Below are 19,302 nucleotides of genomic sequence, written 5' to 3' on the forward strand. Positions count from 1 at the left end.
ATAACATTCAACCGATAAAGAAAGTAGCCTAATACTATAGAGTAAGGATGACCAAAACAAAAGATAATAAGCTAAGTTTATAGAGATTCCTGTGCTCACCACTCTGCAACATTGTATACATTGTGTATAGCAGTTCACTCTCTGCAGTAGCCGATTCATTACCTTGTCAGTGGTGAGCACAGGCATGCCCATACATTCATACGTTTGCTTCATCCAGTGGCCGATATATGGTATTCTCCATTTTAAATCAAATATTTACATTCAAACAGCATAGGATATAGCCTGTTTACATCATTTTTGGCCTATTTGCACAGAATGAATGAACATGCACTTTCACTGTGGAAATGGCTATGTGAATTCTTTATAAATCAAGCTCTTAGTTTACAGTGCAAAGGATGGCCTCATATTTTCTCTGATGGACACATGTTCTTTCATTCCTTTGGTCAAATGTTCTCAAGACTATATGTTAGGAAATTATACATTGTAAATGTTAGGAAATTATACATTTATCCTGAGAAAGCTAACAAATAGAAACTGATATTTTATATGTTACAAACATTACAGGTATTTTTTATGACTTTTGTGGTAATGTGGAGAGAGTTGTTAATGTTAATGTTAATAATGAATGCTGACTAGGCTATGTTCATCTTTGCACTACATTGTATATCCTCTTACTTAACATGGGTCATCTAATATTTATTCTAAAGTAAGTCTTTATATGGTTAAAAATATAAACCATTCTTAACCCACGTGCACAATTCAGAAACTATCTCAGTTAATTTTCAATATAAATATAATTACATCCTGTGTTGGTAATGATCTGTGGAATGTTTGCTGCTAAAATGATTATTTAAGAATTTGCTTACCTCCTGCTTGTCGTGGCTACATTTTTCACACACTGCTGGTGAAGAATAGTGATGGAATACAGATCCAGATAAATTGTCAATAATCATCAGTTCCCCTTCAAACGTGTCCTTAATTATCAAAGAAACGCTGTCAAGCCACAAGTTCTCCTAAAAAATCAAGCAATAGACATTTGTAGTGATATAAATGTTCTGCTGTCTGTAGAGCTAGCCATACACCATTCAAAATTTGTTTTGTGTGTGTCCCTGTCGGTATCACCTGCCAAGCCATCTATCTTTTTAAAAAAAGGGAAGGAAAATATGCATGCATGCAACATGTTTGTTTAACACCAGGGCACTTGAGGACTTAAGGACTTAAGAATAGTCAGAAATTTACAGACATCTATCTATGGACTCCAGAACAACATGCTCAAATAGGCATTGGGAACTTTTAGACTTGCACACGTAGTCAGATGAAGGAAAACTTCAGACAAGCTTAACAGATCTGGCAAGGCAGCTCTTATACAACAAAGTTTCTCTGAACTGGTACTCAACAGTAGTTTAGGCCATAAAATGTAAAAAAAGAGTGCCAGATCAAAACTAGATGAAAAAGTCCAACATATTTTTTTTAATTGCTGTTAAAAAAATAAAAATAAAAAATCATAAAAACAGCCAATGCATTTTGGGGACAAAATCACTCTCTCTTCATCAGGGCTAAACAAACTTGTGGATGGATTCAGAGAAAACAGTGACTTCACTGATCTATATAAGAACCAGTACTGAACTCTCCTCATTGAGTAACAACTTGACAGCAGTTGCTAAGCAGCAATACTGGTTCTAACATACTGTACATTTGTGAAGTCTCTGCTTTACCTCAATAAATCAAAGTTGTATCCTGTGTTAAGCCCTAATGAAGGAAGAGTGATGTTACCACTAAAATGTGTTGGCAGTTTTTATATACATTTTGTTTTTATCAAAAATCCTAAATTCTTACATTTGGTTTTGATCTGGTGCTCAGTTTTATATTTCTATAGTTTGATTTACTCATCTATGGACAGTCTGACTTCCTCAACAGTGAAGAAAAATTGGCAGCTGTCCCACTGGAATTTTATTTTGCATTGCTCTAAAAAAGATCAAAAGATCAACAATCTTAGAAGAGTATTGGAAGTAAAAGGGATTGGTCTTAATGGCGTGATCTTTTTGCAGGCACCTTCTGATTAACTATATTTAAAAAAAAAAAGTATGCTATGACCTAGTGCATCAGGATGACAGGGCAGCAGCAGTATTTTAAAATGTGCTCTCTTCTGTCTCTGTGTGACCTTCATTGGCCATGTGCAAATAAATTCAGATGCACTTAGGTGTGGGGACTATGGGAAGGAATCACAAGATTCTCTGTCAGTTCAGCTAACACATGGCAAACAGAACATCAATAAAAACCTGGATTGAGACTCAACTATAGAATTTACATATACAGTATCTCACAAAAGGGAGTACACCCCTCACATTTTTGTAAATATTTTATTATATATTTTTATGTGAAAACACAAAAAGAAATGACACTTTGTTTCAATGTAAAGAAGTGAGTGTACAGCTTGTATAACAGTATAAATTTGCTGTCCCTCCAAAATAACTCAACACACAGCCATTAATGTCTAAACCGCTACCAACAAAAGTGAGTACACCCCTAAGTAAAAATGTCCAGATTGGGCCCAAAGTGTCAATATTTTGTGTGACCACCATTATTTTCCAGCACTGCCTGAACCCTCTTGGGCATGGAGTTCACCAGAGCTTCACCGGTTGCCACTGGAGTCCATTCCCACTCCTCCATGATGACATCACGGAGCTGGTGGATGTTAGAGACTTTGCACTCCTCCACCCTTCATTTGAGGATGCCCCACAGATGCTGAATAGGGTTTTGGTCTGGAGACATGCTTGGCCAGTCCATCCCCTTTACCCTCAGCATTTTTAGCAAGGCAATGGTCGTCCTGGAGGTGTGTTTGGGGTCGTTATCATGTTGGAATACTGCGCTGCGGCCCAGTCTCTGAAGGGAGGGAATCATGCTCAGCTTCAGTATGTCACAGTACATGTTGGCATTTATGGTTCCCTCAATGAACTGTAGCTCCCCAATTCTGGCAGCACTCATGCAGCCCCAGACCATGACTGTAGGCAAAACACACTTGTCTTTATACTCCTCTCCTGGTTGCCACCAGACACGCTTGACACCATCTGAACCAAAAAAGTTTATCTTGGTATCATCGGATCACAGGACATGGTACAAGTAATCCAGGTCCTTAGTCTGGTTGTCTTCAGCAAACTGTTTGTGGGCTTTTTTCTGCATCATCTTTAGAAGAGTCTTCCTTCTGGGATGACAGCCATGCAGACCAATTTGATGCAGTGTGCGACGTTTGGTCTGAACACTGACAGACTGACCCCCCCCACCCCTTCAACCTCTGCAGCAATGCTGGCAGCACTCATACATCTATTTACCAAAGACAACCTCGGGATATGAAGCTGAACACATGCACTCAACTCCCTTGGTTGACCATGGCGAGATCTGTTCTGAGTGGAACCTGCCTTGTTAAACGGCTGTATGGTTTTAGCCACCGTGCTGCAGCTCAGTTTCAGGGTCTTGGCAATTTTCTTATAGCCTAGGCCATCTTTATGTAGAGCAACAATTCTTTTTATCAGATCCTTAGAGAGTTCTTTGCCATGAGGTGCCATATTGAACTTCCAGTGAACAGTATGAGAGAGTGAGAGTGATAACACCAAATTTAACACACCTTCTCTTCATTCACACCTGAGGCCTTGTAACACTAATGAGTCACATGACACCAGGGAGGGGAAATGGCTTATTGGGCCCAATTTGGACATTTTCACTTAGGGGTGTACTCATTTTTGTTGCTAGCAGTTTAGACATTTATGGCTGTGCGTTGAGTTATTTTGAGGGGACAGCAAATTTAAACTGTTATACAAGCTGTACACTCACTACTTTATATTGTAGCAAAGTGTCATTTCTTCAGTGTTGTCACATGAAAAGATATAATAAATTGTCAGACTTACAGTACAAAATAGAAATACATTTTCCATATTACAGGTCAAGAATTGTGAACTTTGAGGCCTCAAATGACCTCGTCACTGATTCAGTCAAAATCCTTTCAGTTTCAAGCACACATTGCGTCAATTGTTGGATTTGTTTTTACTTACCTGTCCTTGAGATGAGAAGCTATGTCATCTACCCCCAAAGGAAATTGTGTTTAGGTAAACTTTGAATATAATGCTCTGGCAATGAAGTTTCTCCACACAATGGCAGATATTCAACTCGTTTCAGGATCACACCTGTCATTCCCTAGCAAATAAACTATTGTTTCTACCCTGAGAAGTCAAATAACGGAAAACAGCCTGGACAAAGACAAGAACGTGTAATTCATTAACCTACACCAAGAGGGGGTTAGAAATTGTGTCATACAGACAATCCCCCGATGGAAGCTACAGGGTGTCAAATAAACATTTTTCACTTAGACTGATTAGAACTGCATCTACAAATGAATTTAATATAATCATAAGCTTATACAACATCCTTGTCCCATCATATACCAGGGGGGGGGGGTGTGGAACTTATGATTTTATGGACAATCTTCTATTGAAAATTACATTATATCTATTATATAGTAGTGTATAATGGTCAGACTACATCCCATATTTTATATCCAATCCCAAATCATGATTGTATTATTTGTTAACATTAGAATCCTCTAATAGATAATATTCTGATTGGAAATAGCCCATATGTAGAAAAGTTTACATATACATGTTGCTGTGTAGCAATATATACTATAACTGTATATGTATCTATATAATTCTTACTGCTACTAAATGTAAATATATAGTATCTGGGTAAATCAGTCATTTCTAGAGTTGAGCGAACACCTGGATGTTCGGGTTCGGCAGGTTCGACCGAACTTGAAAAAAAAGTCTGGGTTCGTGAATCGGACTTAACCCGAACTTTATCCCGAACCCCATTGAAGTCAATGGAGATACTTTTGACCACTAAAATGCCTCTAAAACAAACATGGAAAGGGCTAGAGGGCTGCAAATGGCATCAAAATCATCTTAAGAGCATGGCAAGTGCTCTGCAAACAAATGTGGATAGGGAAATAACTTAAAAGAACATAAAAAGCTGGAAAAAAAATCATCTTGAATGAAGTAGGAGGAGGACGAGGCCCATATGGAGTAGGAGCTTGAGGTGGCGGTGGTTGTGGAAGCAATGGTGGCGGTGGAGGAGGAGGACGAGGCCCATATTGAGTAGGAGGTTGAGGTGGCAGTGTATGTGGCGGTGTAGGTGGAAGCGGCGGTGGAGGAGGACGAGGTAGGTAACACTGGTTTTTGTTTTTAATTTTATTTCTTTTTAAATTAGGGTACACCCCAAAAGAGTGAGATAGATCAAAGATACAACAATGGCTGGGTAAGGCAGTGTAAGATCCTGGTACCTGCGGTACCCTTCCAGCCTATTATTTGTACATTACGTTCCACCATATAGATAGGTGGAACGCATCTAGTACCTGTCCCTTTAAATTCCAGGACCTCATCAGTGAGTGCCGCTCTGAGCGGCTATTTCAACCGCCGGCATTCACTCACATGTGTTCGTGCAAACCGCTTGCTACAGCATTACCTAACGCTGCCGAATCCTCCAGCTATTCCCTAATACCTGGATTGACCGAAGACTTGCTACAACATCTTGTATCTCGCTACAAGATCATTACCTCACCGCCGGAACCCTCTCCTTACAAACCTACCAGTGATAAGTACCCCACAGGGGAATACCTTCCTAATCTACTTTCACTACTACTCTGCTTACTAAAGACTATTGCTACTCTAAGAACTATACTGTTACATCTAACATCTGCACCGCTACTTAGATTGAAAGCTCTTGAGCCTATTACCATCTTGTCACTGCACTAGCCTAGCATCTCCTGTACACTTCATCTGCTCTTCACTACCACCTGTTACCTGTACATGATTGCTATCCTAAGTGCTTACTATCACCATCTGTTACCTCTTACCATTGCTATCACTATCCACGCCTGTCCCCTCAGTATCACCTCTATACTTTCACATATAAACATATCACTCCAGGAACATCTTTAATGAGTGTCTGTGTTTGTGTATGTGCTTGCTGAGACAGGCTGATGCACAATGATGAGTCTTGAGAGTTGGATATGGTAGTTCAACACATCTCTACATGACTACTGAGTGTAACTTCCGCAGCTGCAAATCCACACCACACAAATAAACGCCGGAGCATTACAGATTGCACGAACCCGAAAAATGGATTCAGCGGAAATAGCTACACATGTGATACAACTATCACAAAAGGTAGATTCATGAATTCTTTCACTTACTGAAGTGAAAAATGAAAACCAGACCTTGAGACAGCAGATAGCCCGTGTTTCACAGCTCATTGCTGCCCAACCCCGTGAGCCCAAAATAAACCCTCCACAAGTGTTTACGGGTGATCGGAAAAAATTCCGTGAGTTTAAAAACGCATGTCAATTGCTTTTTAATCTTAAATCTCGTACTTACACTACAGACCAATTAAAAGTCTGCACCACTATATCATATATGTCAGGTGATCCACGGGCTTGGGCAGACTCTCTTATTGAGAAAAATGACCCTCTTCTCAACTCCTATCCTACGTTTTTAGCAGAGCTCTCTAGCCTATATGAAGACTCTAATAGGCAGAGTACTGCTGACAGCCAATTGAGGGCTTTAAAACAAGGAAGGAGACCTGTTGAAGATTTCGTAGCAGAGTTCAAGAGATGGACCCTTGATTCAGGGTGGAATGATGCATCTCTGCGAACCCAGTTCAGGCTTGGGTTATCTGAAGCCATAAAAGACGAGCTCGCCCGAGCGGATTTACCTGGCACCTTGGATGCCTTGATACAACTTAGTATCAAAATAGACAGACGATTGCGAGAGAGGAAGGCTGAGAAAATACCCAACCCTTCTCGGGAGTCGTCCTTCGAACCTACTCCTATGGAGGTAGGAACCATCCGCCCACCAATATCATCTACTGAAAAGGCCAGGAGAAGAACAGAAAATCTCTGTATGTACTGCGCCTCCGCCGAACATTTGATAAGCGTTTGTCCCCTTGTCCACAAGAAAAAGGGTGAGTGTTCACAGGTCTTGCTGGGGGGATTAACGACTTCTTTTACTAATCCCTATCTCTTTATTCGTTTGATCCTACAGTGGGACCAAATTAGGATCACCACCAAGGCCATGATCGACACAGGATCTTGTGGGAACTACATTGACACTAGTTTTGTTGCTTTAAATAAAATACCTATTATTTCAAAACCCAAACCTGTCTCTGTTAGTTTGATTAACGGTATTCCGTTATCTTCTGGTCCAATTACCACTCAGACACAAGCACTCCTTGCTACTGCTAACGAGTCTCATGTTGAGACCACCACGTTTGATGTGTTACCCTCACCACATTTTCCCATTATTTTGGGACTTCCCTTGTTATATATACATCAACGAACTATTGATTGGAAGACACGGTCCCTAACCTTCCCTTCTCACTATTGCGAGACCACGTGTAACCTCCAATCTCAAAAGAAAATCCTGTCCATGGTGTCAGAGGAAATTACACCACCACCATGCTTTCAGGATTTATCAGAAGTCTTCCTTGAGAAAAATGCTCAAGTTTTTCCTCCCCATAGGGACTACGATTGTTCTATTGACCTACTCCCTAATAGTAAGCTACCTTTCGGTCATGTTTATCCTCTTTCTCAGGATGAACTTTCTCATCTCAAGGAATACTTGGATGAGAACTTAGCGAAAGGGTTCATTAGACCCTCTACTTCCTCTACAGCTGCATGACTTTTCTTTGTCCGCAATAAGGATTTAAGCCTTCGGCCTATTATTGACTATAGGCAATTAAATATTATTACGATAAAGGATCGCTATCCCTTACCTCTCATCCCGGAACTGATTGAACAAGTGCGTGGAGCCACTTACTTCTCAAAGTTAGACCTTAAAGGGGCTTACAATCTCATCCGCATCCGTAGTGGGGATGAGTGGAAGACGGAATTCAGAACTAGATACGGACTATTCGAATATCTAGTGATGCCGTTTGGGTTGTGTAATGCTCCCGCAGCATTTCAGCGGTTCATAAACGACATCTTCCGAGATCTACTTGATGTCTGTGTCGTAGTATATCTGGACGATATACTCATTTACTCTCAATCCTTCTCTGAACATAAAAGACATGTAAGACTTGTGTTGTCCAGATTGCTCGCACACAACTTGTACGTAAAACTGAAGAAATGCCTATTCCATAAGGAAGAGGTGTTATTCTTAGGATACATCATATCCAAGAACAGCATCAAGATGGATATGAGCAAGATATCCTGTATTCTGGATTGGCCTGTACCAACAACTCGTAAGGCCTTACAACGATTTCTTGGATTCTCAAACTTCTATAGGAAGTTCATCAAGAGCTTCTCGTCTATTGTGAGACCACTCACACAACTTACAAGTGTTAAGCAAACATTTAAATGGTCTGAAGAAGCAAATAAAGCGTTCAGCTTGTTGAAATCAAGCTTCATTACCGCTCCCATACTACGCCATCCAGACCCATCCCTCCAATACATCCTGGAGGTAGATGCGTCAAATATGGCTGTAGGAGCAGTTCTTTCCCAACGACCTACGAATACTTCACCACTTCATCCAGTTGCCTTCTTCTCTAAATCACTAAGTAACCCAGAGGTGAACTACCCAGTGGGTGAAAAAGAGTTACTTGCCATGAAGTTGGCACTGGAGAATTGGCGACATCTACTTGAGGGCACCCGGTTGCCAATACTAATATATACAGACCATAAAAACCTCCAATATCTCCAGACCAACAAGACCCTTTCCCACCGACAGGTATGTTGGTCGCTATTTTTCCTAAGATTCAATTTCTTAGTGACCTATACACCTGCAGACAAAAACAAGAAGGCAGATGCGTTATCACGGTTAACCGAAGATAACTGTGCCGAAATTCCTTCATTACCTATAATACCCCATGACCGTATTATTGGTGTTGTTCGTCCCTTAAAGGAAGAGATTCTGCACAGTCTAAGACTGGATTCACCACCACCTCAACTAAGTACTGATGCAGAAGGCTTCCGCTACTTTAACGACAAACTCTACATACCTCCCGGTATGCGTACCAAAATCTTGGAGTTATCCCATGACGTACCTATGGCAGGACATATGGGTATGACTAAGACATTTAATTTGCTCACTAGGCAATTTTGGTGGCCTGGGATAAAGACGTCTGTACAAAAATTCATTTCTTCATGTGACAACTGTGCAAGGTCCAAAATTGACACTACAAAACCTTCTGGTTTACTTTGCAGTCTACCAATACCCAAAGTTCCATGGGAAGTTGTTTCTTTAGACTTCATAGTGGAATTACCACCGTCCAAGGGATTCACTACCATCCTAGTGTCAGTGGACCATCTGACAAAAATGGCACATTTCATTCCCATTCGCAGACTACCTTCATCTAAGGAAACAGCGGAATTGCTAGTAAAATATGTGTTCAAACTACATGGAATTCCAAAGACTCTTTTATCTGACCGGGGCTCGCAGTTCATCTCTAAGTTTTGGCAAGCTCTATGTCACATACTGCGCATTGAGAGAAAACTTACTTCCCCCTATCACCCGCAGACCAACGGACAAACTGAAACAGTCAACCAGTGTATTGAACAATATTTGCGTTGCTACACCTCATACCTACAGGATGATTGGGTGGACCTCCTCCCTCTGGCCGAATTTGCTTATAACAATGCAACCCACGGTACTACTAAGAAAGTCCGTTCTACCTGAACTATGGGTTCCATCCCACAATTCTTCCACCACGCATCCTACCATCAAGTAACCCACTAGCCTCTGACTATCTCACCCAAATAAAAGACTCTTTGGGCTTACTTAACACCACCATCTCACATGCTCATAGCCAACAAAAGAGGTACTATGACCTCCGCAGAAGACCTTCACCTCAATATGCTATTGGGGATCTTGTTTGGCTATCTACGAGGAACTTGAGGTTGAAAATTCCTAGTAAAAAGCTTGGACCTCTATTCCTGGGACCTTTCCCAATTGAGAAGCTCATTGGGGAATCTGCAGTTCGACTCACTTTACCGGCAGATCTTAAAATACACCCCACGTTCCATGTATCTTTATTGAAGCCACATACACCCAACCAAGGGATTAGACCTACCATCGCGCCTCCACCTCCAATACAAGTTGAAGGTGGAGAAGAATTTGAGATTAAAGAAATTTTGGATTCTCGTATCCACAGAGGAAAGCTCAAATATTTCATAAGATGGACAAATTATGGTCCCCAAGATGACACCTGGTTGGATGCTTCTGACGTCCACGCACCCAGGCTTATACGAAGGTTCCACTCCAAATACCCGGAGAGACCAGTGTTATAGGCCTTCCGGAGCCGGCCTTAGGGGGGGGTACTGTAAGATCCTGGTACCTGCGGTACCCTTCCAGCCTATTATTTGTACATTACGTTCCACCATATAGATAGGTGGAACGCATCTAGTACCTGTCCCTTTAAATTCCAGGACCTCATCAGTGAGTGCCGCTCTGAGCGGCTATTTCAACCGCCGGCATTCACTCACATGTGTTCGTGCAAACCGCTTGCTACAGCATTACCTAACGCTGCAGAATCCTCCAGCTATTCCCTAATACCTGGATTGACCGAAGACTTGCTACAACATCTTGTATCTCGCTACAAGATCATTACCTCACCGCCGGAACCCTCTCCTTACAAACCTACCAGTGATAAGTACCCCACAGGGGAATACCTTCCTAATCTACTTTCACTACTACTCTGCTTACTAAAGACTATTGCTACTCTAAGAACTATACTGTTACATCTAACATCTGTACCGCTACTTAGATTGAAAGCTCTTGAGCCTATTACCATCTTGTCACTGCACTAGCCTAGCATCTCCTGTACACTTCATCTGCTCTTCACTACCACCTGTTACCTGTACATGATTGCTATCCTAAGTGCTTACTATCATTTCTGTTACCTCTTACCATTGCTATCACTATCCACGCCTGTCCCCTCAGTATCACCTCTATACTTTCACATATAAACATATCACTCCAGGAACATCTTTAATGAGTGTCTGTGTTTGTGTATGTGCTTGCTGAGACAGGCTGATGCACAATGATGAGTCTTGAGAGTTGGATATGGTAGTTCAACACATCTCTACATGACTACTGAGTGTAACTTCCGCAGCTGCAAATCCACACCACACAAATAAACGCCGGAGCGTTACAGATTGCACGAACCCGAAAAATGGATTCAGCGGAAATAGCTACACATGTGATACAACTATCACAAAAGGTAGATTCATTAATTCTTTCACTTACTGAAGTGAAAAATGAAAACCAGACCTTGAGACAGCAGATAGCCCGTGTTTCACAGCTCACTGCTGCCCAACCCCGTGAGCCCAAAATAAACCCTCCACAAGTGTTTACGGGTGATCGGAAAAAATTCAGTGAGTTTAAAAACGCATGTCAATTGCTTTTTAATCTAAAACCTCGTACTTACACTACAGACCAATTAAAAGTCTGCACCACTATATCATATATGTCAGGTGATCCACGGGCTTGGGCAGACTCTCTTATTGAGAAAAATGACCCTCTTCTCAACTCCTATCCTACGTTTTTAGCAGAGCTCTCTAGCCTATATGAAGACTCTAATAGGCAGAGTACTGCTGACAGCCAATTGAGGGCTTTAAAACAAGGAAGGAGACCTGTTGAAGATTTCGTAGCAGAGTTCAAGAGATGGACCCTTGATTCAGGGTGGAATGATGCATCTCTGCGAACCCAGTTCAGGCTTGGGTTATCTGAAGCCATAAAAGACGAGCTCGCCCGAGCGGATTTACCTGGCATCTTGGATGCCTTGATACAACTTAGTATCAAAATAGACAGACGATTGCGAGAGAGGAAGGCTGAGAAAATGGGAATCCCAATACCCAACCCTTCTCGGGAGTCGTCCTTCGATCCTACTCCTATGGAGGTAGGAACCATCCGCCCACCAATATCGTCTACTGAAAAGGCCAGGAGAAGAACAGAAAATCTCTGTATGTACTGCGCCTCCGCCGAACATTTGATAAGCGTTTGTCCCCATGTCCACAAGAAAAAGGGTGAGTGGGGGCGTGGCTTGGCATCGGACCCGAATGGCCGCTTGTTAACTCGGCTCCGTGCACTGGGGATCTATATCTTGCTTTTTCGGGTGCCTACAGCCTTCCCAATATGCTACGATCGGGTCGCAGTGCCTCAGCCAGCCGGGTGATGCCTGACCAAGAGTCCCAGCTCACGGGGAACATACCGGCCATCTTCCGCACACAGAAGACTGACCGCCGTGCGGCCTCCCCGGCTCCTACGCCTACCTCTCCTATGGCGCAATCCTCCACATCTACCGGATCCCTACCCCAGCCGACCGCAGCGGCACCCCTTCCGAGCCTCATGGACCTCCAAAATGTGGCCGCTGACATCAAATCAACGTTGGGCTCTGCCATCTCGGAACTAGCTGCGGAACTGCGCTCAGTAACTGCCAGGCTGGACGTTACAGAGAAGGCCTCTGCCACCCATGCGGCCGCCATCAAGCAACTCCAGAGGGGTACAGACCACTACACATCACACCTCATTGAGATCAACCGACACCTGGAAGATCTGGATAACCGAGGTAGGAGGCATAATATCCGGTTGCGGGGCCTCCCGGAGTCAGTGGAACCCCCCGACCTAGTCACCTCGCTAACCACGATCTTCAATGACCTACTTGAAAGGCCGGCGGACACCCCGATCGATTTTGAGAGGGCGCATCGGGCCCTACGCCCCAGAGCGGGAGAATCCGATCCACCTCGCGATGTGATCTGTTGCCTGGTGAGCTACCCCCTTAAGGAAGCCATCCTCCGGAAAGCCAGAGGCCGGGATCGTGTGCTGTTCGAGGGGAAGGAGCTGAAACTCTTCCAGGACCTTTCGCCCATCACTTTGCAGAACCGCAGAGCCCTGCGCCCCCTACTTGAAGCTCTCCGCACCAGGGGGATTACGTACAGATGGCGCTTCCCTTTTTGCCTCTTTGCCACCTTTCGAGGCAGGTCTGCAGCTTTGAAAGTCCCTGATGACATCCCTGCCTTCTGCGAAGCCTTTGAGATCCCAGTGCTGGACTTACCTGACTGGTATGGTGAGTTTTACACCTCAGACCCCTGGATCTCAGTCACCACCTCCAATACTCCTAAGGCACAAAGGAGCAGGCAGCGTAGACGTCGCCATTCTCAACATGATGCGACCCCCATGCGTTCCAGAGAAGATCGTCGCTCCAGCCCTCTCCGATCTCCAGCTCGCCATCGGGAGAAGCTGAACCTTTAATCCCTCGAGATGATCGCTGATGTCTGTTTGCATCATCCACAGAGGTACTCCTGCCCTATCCCCCCCTTGCCCCTGCCCTTTTATATGCTCCTTATGCTCCCCCACTCTGGACATCACCACTGTGGCCTTATCCCAACCATCGCCTCAGACCCCGCAGTCCCCCCCCCCCCGATCTATTGAACACTGCCAACCGGGAGCTGACACCATCTGAATCAGACTGCTTCTCATGCTTCAGCCCTCGCATTTATCCCCCCCCCCCTCTCCTGACCGTTCGGTCCCTCCCATGTGTCACCGTTGGAACTGTCACTGATCCTTATTCTCCCCATTATTCCCCCCCCCCGTTTCTTCCCCCCCCCTTGACTTTCCACAGGTTTCATTATTCCGCTGCAACTGTCCTGAAGATCCAGGACTATTGGTCTGCCTGACCTTCTCTCGCAACCCGCGAGGTTCGGCACCCTCCCCCCGGATATCGTGCCCTTCGCAACATCATTTGCTGCAACAGGTTTCTCCTTAATGTTATATTTAGTCATTAATGTCTATTCTAAATGTAGCTCGATTGCTAGCCTCTGACTAACTTACTGTATGTGGGGGTCATCACTTGAGTGATGTGGGGGGGGAGGGGGGAGGGGGACGTCTCGCTGTACCTTGCCTGTAAACTTACCATAGCCATAGCATAATGACGAAGTATAATTAGGATGTTATGTATCATAAAGCTGATATGTGTGGGATAATGAATATGAGTGGACCCTTGACTGTCTGTCACTGCCCCTCCCACACCCTTCCCACTCCTATTAATGACGGCTGCATTTCCTCCCCGGACTTCTCGTCCTCCCCCCGCCTCTTCTCCCTCTAACATCCTATGACTATTTCCCCCTTTTTGTATCCCAGACCTCCCTACCGGACCGAAAAGATCCCCAAGTCAATCCCGCCACACCCCTATATACCTGCATTCACCCTTCCTGACCAATCTCTGCCTGTCACCACGTAAACCTGGAGCATCCCCCACGCCTCCCTGAACTGTGTTCCCAGTATTGACCCTGATCCCCCCTGGGGCTTTCTGTTTTGTCACGCTCCCATCCCCCTCCTTAACCCTGGAAGACTGAGGGACGGGGTCGGGTTGGGGGTACCTACTGCCTTGTCACTAACTGCTTGTTCCAATTACAGTCTTGTTACGCTGTTGACCTTCAGTTTACCTGTTACAGTTAATGTTGCCAATCTTCTTGTTTTATATTGTGCCATATTTCCCCTGATCCTGTTATAATTGCAATGGTTGAGAATCCATTCTTTGTTGGGCATCCGTTGATCCCCACCCTACTTCATTACCACCTTAATGTTTCCAATGACCCTCTTAGCTAACTTGTATAAGGCACCTACTATCATTCCCCACACACGATCTATTGATCCCCGGTGCAGAGCCGTCCCATGCCTTACTTGGGGCCGTATCCGAACTACTGTTTCCCACCTCAACGACAGTTCGCAACTGTTTGTTGACCTGTGACACTTTGTGTCTTTCCCCCCTACCCTTCCTCTAGCGGTTGATTGGTTGATCCGATTTGCTGGTAGAGGGCGGCTAGGGGATCCTTTCTGCTCTCCTCATCCCTGTGTTTTTTTCCTGCCCCCCTTTCCCCGTCCCTCCTCACCTTTCCCCCCCCTTACTCTTTTACTCCCTCCCCCTTCTCCCCCTACCTATTTCTCTTCCTTATCTTTTCCCCACCTCCCCCACCGTCTCCCGCTTATCCCTGTTCCCCTCTCCCTTTACCACACCCTTCCCCATCCTCCGACACCTTCTGTCCTATTCCCTAACGCAACTTCTCTCCGAGTGGACGCTATGATGTCTGACCCTGCAGTGACCAGAACACACCGCACTATTAAGATCCTCTCATCCAATGCCCAGGGATTGAACGTCCCCGAAAAACGCTCACAATTCCTAGCCGAAGCCTTACGACTACGGGCCCAAATAGTTCTAGTACAAGAAACTCACTTCAGAACGGGCGACCCGCTTTCCTTTTCCAACAAGCACTTCCCCACGGCGTTTCATGCTACATCTGAGGGTTCCAAGTCACGAGGTGTTTCTATCTTACTTTCCAAACAAGTTGATTTCAAACCTTTAGATGTTAGACCAGACCCTGAAGGCAGATTCCTCTTTGTAAAAGGCCACCTCAACACCCGTCCAGTAACCTTGGCCAATATATACGCGCCAAATACCAAACAAGTACCCTTCTTCAGAACGGTATGCCAAGAACTAGCGGACTTTGCTACTGGGCTCTTGATATTTGGAGGAGACTTTAACGTTCCTCTCAACCCCCTCCTGGACTCCTCGACTGGTGCTTCGGCTCTACCATTCCGGGCGCTACGCCAAATTCACCTCCAACTCCGATCCCTGCGCCTCCATGATTCCTGGAGGACGCTCTTCCCTAACGACAAGGACTACTCCTTCTTCTCCGCCCCCCACTCGAAATTCTCGAGGATCGATTATATTTTCCTCTCGCAGCCTGACCTGCAATTCCTTTCGGAAGCCTCTATCGAACCTAGAGTCCTCTCGGACCATAACCCTATAACCATGACACTCCGATTTCCTGAACTTGTCACGAAGTCCAAAACATGGAGATTGAACCCCTCGCTCCTCAAAGACGGGACAGTTCTCTCCAGGTTGACATCTACACTTAAGGAATATTTTGAGATCAACGACACCCCCGACACTAAACCCCTAGTCCAGTGGGAAGCGCATAAGTGCGTAATTAGAGGCGAATTCCTATCTTTAGCAGCATCCCTGAAAAAAGAACGCCAACGTGAACTCCAGGACCTCTATTCTCGACTGACCGTCCTTGAAACGGTATACAAGCGCTCTCTTGCTCGAGCGGCCGCATCGGAACTCTTGGAGGTCCGCACTCGCTTGAAAGACCTACTGGGTCTTCAGGCACATCGTAGACTTGTCCTTGGCCGTAAAGTGTTTTACGAGCAAGGTAATAAAAGTGGCCGTCTTCTGGCCCTAGCCACCCGTCCCAAAACTAACCTCACCTCCATCCACGCAATCAGGGACTCAACTGGCACCCTACACTCCTCTAATGTAGATATCGCCCGCCAGTTCGAAGAATTCTATAAAGGCCTATACAACCTCTCCCCTGCTCGCAGCTGCCCTTCTCAGACGGCTTCAAGGGTTGCCCAACTCGAGAATTTCTTCAAATCCTATGGCCTGCCTTCCCTCACCACCCAAGACGCCGAAGCTCTTGAATCCCCCATCACCACAGAGGAGCTTTCTAGGGCTCTTCGTGAAATGAAACCGGGTAAAGCACCTGGACCAGACGGCCTTCCCCTGCTGTACTTTCGAGCATTTGAGGACATACTTAAACCTCACTTCGTTAGAGCATTTAGAAGTCTTGCAGAATCCCAACACCACTCCTCGTCGCTGCTAGAGGCATATATCACAGTGATCCCGAAGGAGGGCAAAGACGATGCGCTTGTTTCCAGTTATCGTCCTATCTCCCTTTTAAATGTAGACGCCAAGCTTTATGCAAAAATTTTGGCAAACCGCCTTGTCCCGCTCCTCCCATCCCTGGTCTCTTTAGACCAAGTTGGGTTCATCCCGGGAAGGGAGGCGCGGGACAACACTACTAGGGCTCTCAACGTCCACCATTGGCTCACCTCCCATAACTTCCCTGGATTTTTTCTCTCCCTGGACGCGGAAAAGGCGTTCGACAGAGTGGCCTGGGACTATCTCTTATCTATGCTGACATCCTTAGGGCTGCGGGAGAGAATGCTACTCAGCATACGCGCCTTATACACCAACCAGATAGCCCGAGTACGAGTCAATGGCCACCTGTCGGATGCCTTCCGTCTTTCCAATGGCACGCGACAGGGGTGTCCCCTGTCCCCCATTCTCTTTGTTCTCTCCCTGGAACCCTTTTTAAATATGATTCGCTCGAACCCCAATGTCTGCGGGATTTCGATTGGTGACACCACCCACAAGGTGGCGGCCTTTGCAGACGACATGCTGCTCTTCCTCTCCCAACCACACATCTCCTTGCCCAACTTACTCCAAGACCTCACGCTCTTCCATTCCCTTTCAAACCTTAAAGTGAATTATTCCAAATCCATGGCCCTGAATGTCACTCTCCCTGATACAGACGTGCAGAGATGCAAAGCCAATTTTCCCTTCCTATGGGCACCAGCCTCCATCCCTTATCTGGGCATACATATACCTCGTCGCCTCGATTCTCTCTTTGATTCCAACTACAAGCCTCTGCTCTCGTCTATCTGCAGAGACTTGCGGACGTGGAAGAATTTACGCATCTCATGGTTCGGCAGAGCTGCCCTACTTAAGATGTCCATTCTTCCCAGACTACTGTATCTTTTTCAGGCGGCTCCTATCCAACTCCCGACATCGTTTTTCTCGACCCTTTGGACTAATAGTTCTCACTTCTTATGGGATGGGAAACCTCCCAGGATCAAACTCACCCGCCTGACGGCCCCTAAACACAAGGGGGGTCTGGGTCTCCCTGATCTGCAAACCTATCACAAGGCCTGCATCCTGGCTAGACTTCTGGACTGGAATCTCCATTCCTCTTGCAAATTGGTTGTTAATCTTGAAAACACCTTCTCGGAGATCCCGCTTCACCTGCTGGCCTGGATGCCCCTCTCTGCGGTCTCTCCAACCCTTAAACGCCACCCGTTAATTGGCCCACCACTACTGGCCCATGATAAATGGCGGAAAAAGCTTCAAATTGACCCGCATGTGGGCCCCCTGACCTCCCTGAGGTTGAACCCCGCATTTCCACCCGGCAACTCCATAAATTTCCTCCGTCACAGTTGGCCCCACCAAGAAATAATGGCCCGACAATTCTTTAAAGATGGGAATCTCCTATCATGGGAAGAGGTCAACCGTTCCCTAGCCCCTTGCAACCTCCCACTTTGGTCCTACTTTCAGATAAGACATTTCTTTAACACCACAGCAGCTTCCGGAGAGTGGTCGAGATCTCCGACTCCTCTGGAGGCGATCAGTATCCGAGCCAAACCTCAGCGACATTTGATCTCTGAACTTTATGGCCACTTACTCGACGCCCCTCCAGTTTCTCTTGCCCCCTTCACGCAGGCCTGGTCCCGTGACCTCCAACTTTCTCTTTCTGAGAAAGATTGGGAATCTATTTGTCGTTCAATCCATCGGGCCTCGGTTAACGTCACAACCCAAGAAAATGGGTATAAACTCCTAACACGCTGGTACAGAACACCAGACAGAATTCATAAATTCCAACCGGGAGTTCCAGACAGCTGCTGGAGATGCCAGAAGGAACCAGGCACCATGCTTCACATCTGGTGGAACTGTCCCATTATCCAACCCTTTTGGGAGATGGTTCACAGATTGGTGCGTGAAGTCACATCTTGTGACCTTCTCTTGACCCCTGGTCACTTCCTTCTCAACCATATCCCAGACACTCATAAAGCACGCAGGCCCGTTCTTGCCCGCCACATGCTAAATGCTGCTAAACTTTGCTTACCGTGCCACTGGAAATCAACCTCCATCCCATCGTCTAGGGAGTGGTTCCTTAGACTCAATAGAATTGAGGTAATGGAGGAACTAATCAGCATTTCAAACGATCAAATTCATAAATTTTCAGCCCTATGGATAGACTGGATCCGGTTCAAAGACACCACCACATACAAAACAATTATGGAGACCAAGGACCCCCCCACGTAAACTTGTACATTCTACCAGGACTAGAGAATATAGTCGCATTCTATCCCCACATGGCCACTCAACTTAAGGTGATCTACTGCCACACCCCTGATCCTATCCCCCCCCTCATCCCCTTTTACCCTCTTTATCCCTAACCCCAACCCCCCCTTTTTTTTTTTTATCCCACCATCCCTCCCCTTCCCCCTTTTTCCTACACCCTTCCCCCACCTCCCCTCCCCCTTCCTTCTCCCTCCCTCCCCTCCTTCCCCTTCCCCTCTTTCCCACCCACTCTGCTGTTTGTCCTCTTTGTCTAGTGAAACCGTCTCATAACTCCTTACC

At 45.6% G+C, this 19,302-nt stretch overlaps 1 protein-coding gene across 1 annotated transcript in view; it reads right to left on the bottom strand.

Annotated features, from left to right (window-relative positions):
- CACNA1I (calcium voltage-gated channel subunit alpha1 I) overlaps positions 1–19,302 on the bottom strand; it is a 2,042,880-nt gene that overhangs the window by 173,520 nt on the left and 1,850,058 nt on the right. Inside the window, exon 31 of the mRNA XM_082266478.1 lies at positions 867–1,013. Coding sequence (XP_082122604.1) covers positions 867–1,013 — 147 coding nt within the window. The remainder of the gene's footprint in view (positions 1–866; positions 1,014–19,302) is intronic.

This window comes from Pelophylax lessonae, assembly GCF_965119305.1.
Source record: "Pelophylax lessonae genome assembly, chromosome: 8".
NCBI classification, from domain to species: domain Eukaryota; kingdom Metazoa; phylum Chordata; class Amphibia; order Anura; family Ranidae; genus Pelophylax; species Pelophylax lessonae.